Source organism: Thamnophis sirtalis, unplaced genomic scaffold, assembly GCF_051295495.1.
Source record: "Thamnophis sirtalis isolate CommonGarterSnake01/CBP01778 unplaced genomic scaffold, rThaSir2_p1.2 scaffold_1, whole genome shotgun sequence".
Taxonomy (NCBI): Eukaryota; Metazoa; Chordata; class Lepidosauria; order Squamata; family Natricidae; genus Thamnophis; species Thamnophis sirtalis.
The window spans coordinates 112154877-112157224 of record NW_028261381.1 but is presented as its reverse complement, the minus strand read 5'-3'; the positions used below and the strand labels follow the sequence as shown (position 1 = coordinate 112157224).

The 2348-nt window shown below is 35.6% G+C and overlaps 1 protein-coding gene across 3 annotated transcripts in view; it reads left to right on the top strand.

Annotated features, from left to right (window-relative positions):
• GANC (glucosidase alpha, neutral C) overlaps positions 1 to 2348 on the top strand; it is a 28291-nt gene that overhangs the window by 137 nt on the left and 25806 nt on the right. The window contains exon 1 of one of the 3 annotated variants that reach the window (XM_014064994.2): positions 525 to 1187. The exons of 1 other annotated variant lie outside the window; for it this stretch is intronic. In XM_014064994.2, coding sequence (XP_013920469.2) covers positions 1162 to 1187 — 26 coding nt within the window. In that variant the 5' untranslated portion in view covers positions 525 to 1161. Of the gene's footprint in view, positions 1 to 524; positions 1188 to 2348 lie in introns of those variants that run through there. One more of the 3 variants, XM_087722145.1, reaches the window with a different exon arrangement.

Here is a 2348-nt window from a genome sequence, read left to right as displayed (position 1 = left end):
GTGAGTGATGGGGCACCGCCGGATTGGTTCTAGCGCCCAGGCGAGATGGGCGGGGAGCTCGGCTCTTCCGCAGAGCCAACGGTGCTTTCGCGAGAGTGGCGGTAGCGGGCGAGATGCTTCTTCTCTCCGCGCGGTTGGGTCGGGGGCAAGTTCTGCGGAGGGCGAGCCTGCATATCCTGCATTATGTTCCGTGTTCGATTTGCTCGTAGCGGACTCCTGGGAAAGGTTGACTTTTCATCCTTTCTATTATTTGCTCCATAAACAAATAATTTTATTTGTACAGCGCGTCGTTTAAGAGGACAGATCCTCTAAATACTTTGTTTTCAGATGAGCTTCATCTGTACGGTGAATAAAACCCATGTTTATGTAAACTGAGGCCTCTTGCACCACTTTTTATTTTCCAAAAGCAAAGCAGAATTGGACCTGGTTTATTAGTATTTGGAAAGGAGAACATTGCAAAATTTTACAACTATGAGCTGGAATGGTACATGAAAAATATCCCAGAAGAAAGGGATATGTACTACCACTGAAGCGTTGTTGTTAGGAAAACTACGGGTAGCCCTCAACTTATTATTACAATTCAGCCTAAAATTTCTGTTGCTAAGTGAGACATTTGCTGCGTGAGTTTTGTCCCATTTTAGGACCTTTCTTGCCACGGTTGTTCAGTGAATCACTGCAGTTGTGATATTAGTAACACAGTTAAATAAATCTTCCTTCCCCATTGACTTTGCTTGACAGCCACAATAAATTAAGCGAGGTTAAAAAAAGGATGAATAAAACTAAGAGATCTCAATATTTTTGAACAAAATATTAAGTAGATCTTAGTTTTTATTCATATTTTTGGAACTAGGAATTGGCATAACTTCAAGCAAAACTTGTTTTACTCGTGTACAATTAAACCGATTTAAGAAGAAAACAGTAATAAGAAGTAATACTTCTTGAGTTCTATCCTGAATGCAGCTCTCTGAGCACTACAGAATTACTACCAGCAAAGCATATGCATACTGACGTCTCTTCCACGTTATTGGTCAAGTGTCAGAAATAAAAACTCCATTTCCCAGCATGCAATAAGGGATTGTGAAGTGGAAATTTATTGGCTAGATAATTTCCTCATCGTTTCCTAACGAATACCGGTAGTTCAAAAATAGTTCACTCCGGATCATGGAATCCAGCAGTCAAGAAATCAGGTAGATATATACGATTTTGCAGTAACTGATTTGCAAATCTTACTTAAGCACAATGCATGATTCTAAAAGAATCCACATAATTTTTAATTCTGAAATGTTAGTTTGAATTCATGCAGAAATTAAGACTACACACTTACAAAACAGAGCTGGGAATAAAAATATAGATGGAATGCAAATAATACATTTAGAGCATTGACACTAATATACTATTTAATAAATAATATAATTATACCAGCAAGTATAAAGTGAAGAAGTTCCAGAAAGACAAAATCAATCACATGACCCTTGAAAAAGCAGCTTAATTGAGGAAGTGAAAGTTCACAATGTAAACCTAATTATTCTTTTAACCTTTTTTCAATACGATAGCCTTGTTGCAACTTGATTACTGCAGTCATATGAATACAAATATTTTTGAAATGGGCTGCAGGCAGTTATTTGACATGAAGAGTTGTGCAGATGTATGAGTTGAAGTGATCCAAAGCTGTTTAGGGTGCAGAAGTTAATTATTTATTCATATTTCTGTATTTCAATCAGTCCTATGCTTGGCTTGTTGAATTATAGGTAGCAGTCCCAGAATATTTTCTATGTGTGCATATAATCAAATCAGCACCCCTTGATTTAATTATAGTATAATTAGTGTTTCTTGCAGTAAGAAAACATACATTTTACTGCCCTACAACAGTTCTATTTTTGTTTTGTTTGACCTAATTGTGAAGATATATGATGTTTGTTTGTTTGTTTATCAACCATATTTACCACCATCGACCCTGGGCAGCATAAAATAAAAAACAAACATATTAAAAACACAATATTATTAAAAACATGAAATGGATTAGTTCATTGCTTAATTTTATATGGAGCATTATACCAGCCTTGGACATGTGTTTACTGGTTGAGTTGACTTTTGCAGGTTTGAATACTTGAGAATTGGAATAAGTATCCAATATCTGCTTAAAGAAGATAATCCATTTGAAAATTTAAAAAAGACACCATAAGAATGTCTTCATTTAATTGACAGGTGTTCTCAGTCAACTGAGGTTTCACTTTATTGCTTTGGAATAATGTTGATAAACTGAAAGTGATTCATTCTTGCAAATATTATATGTAATGTAGAATCCATTTCTAGTGTAGCTGCTTAATGTGACCAGTATGCAATTAATA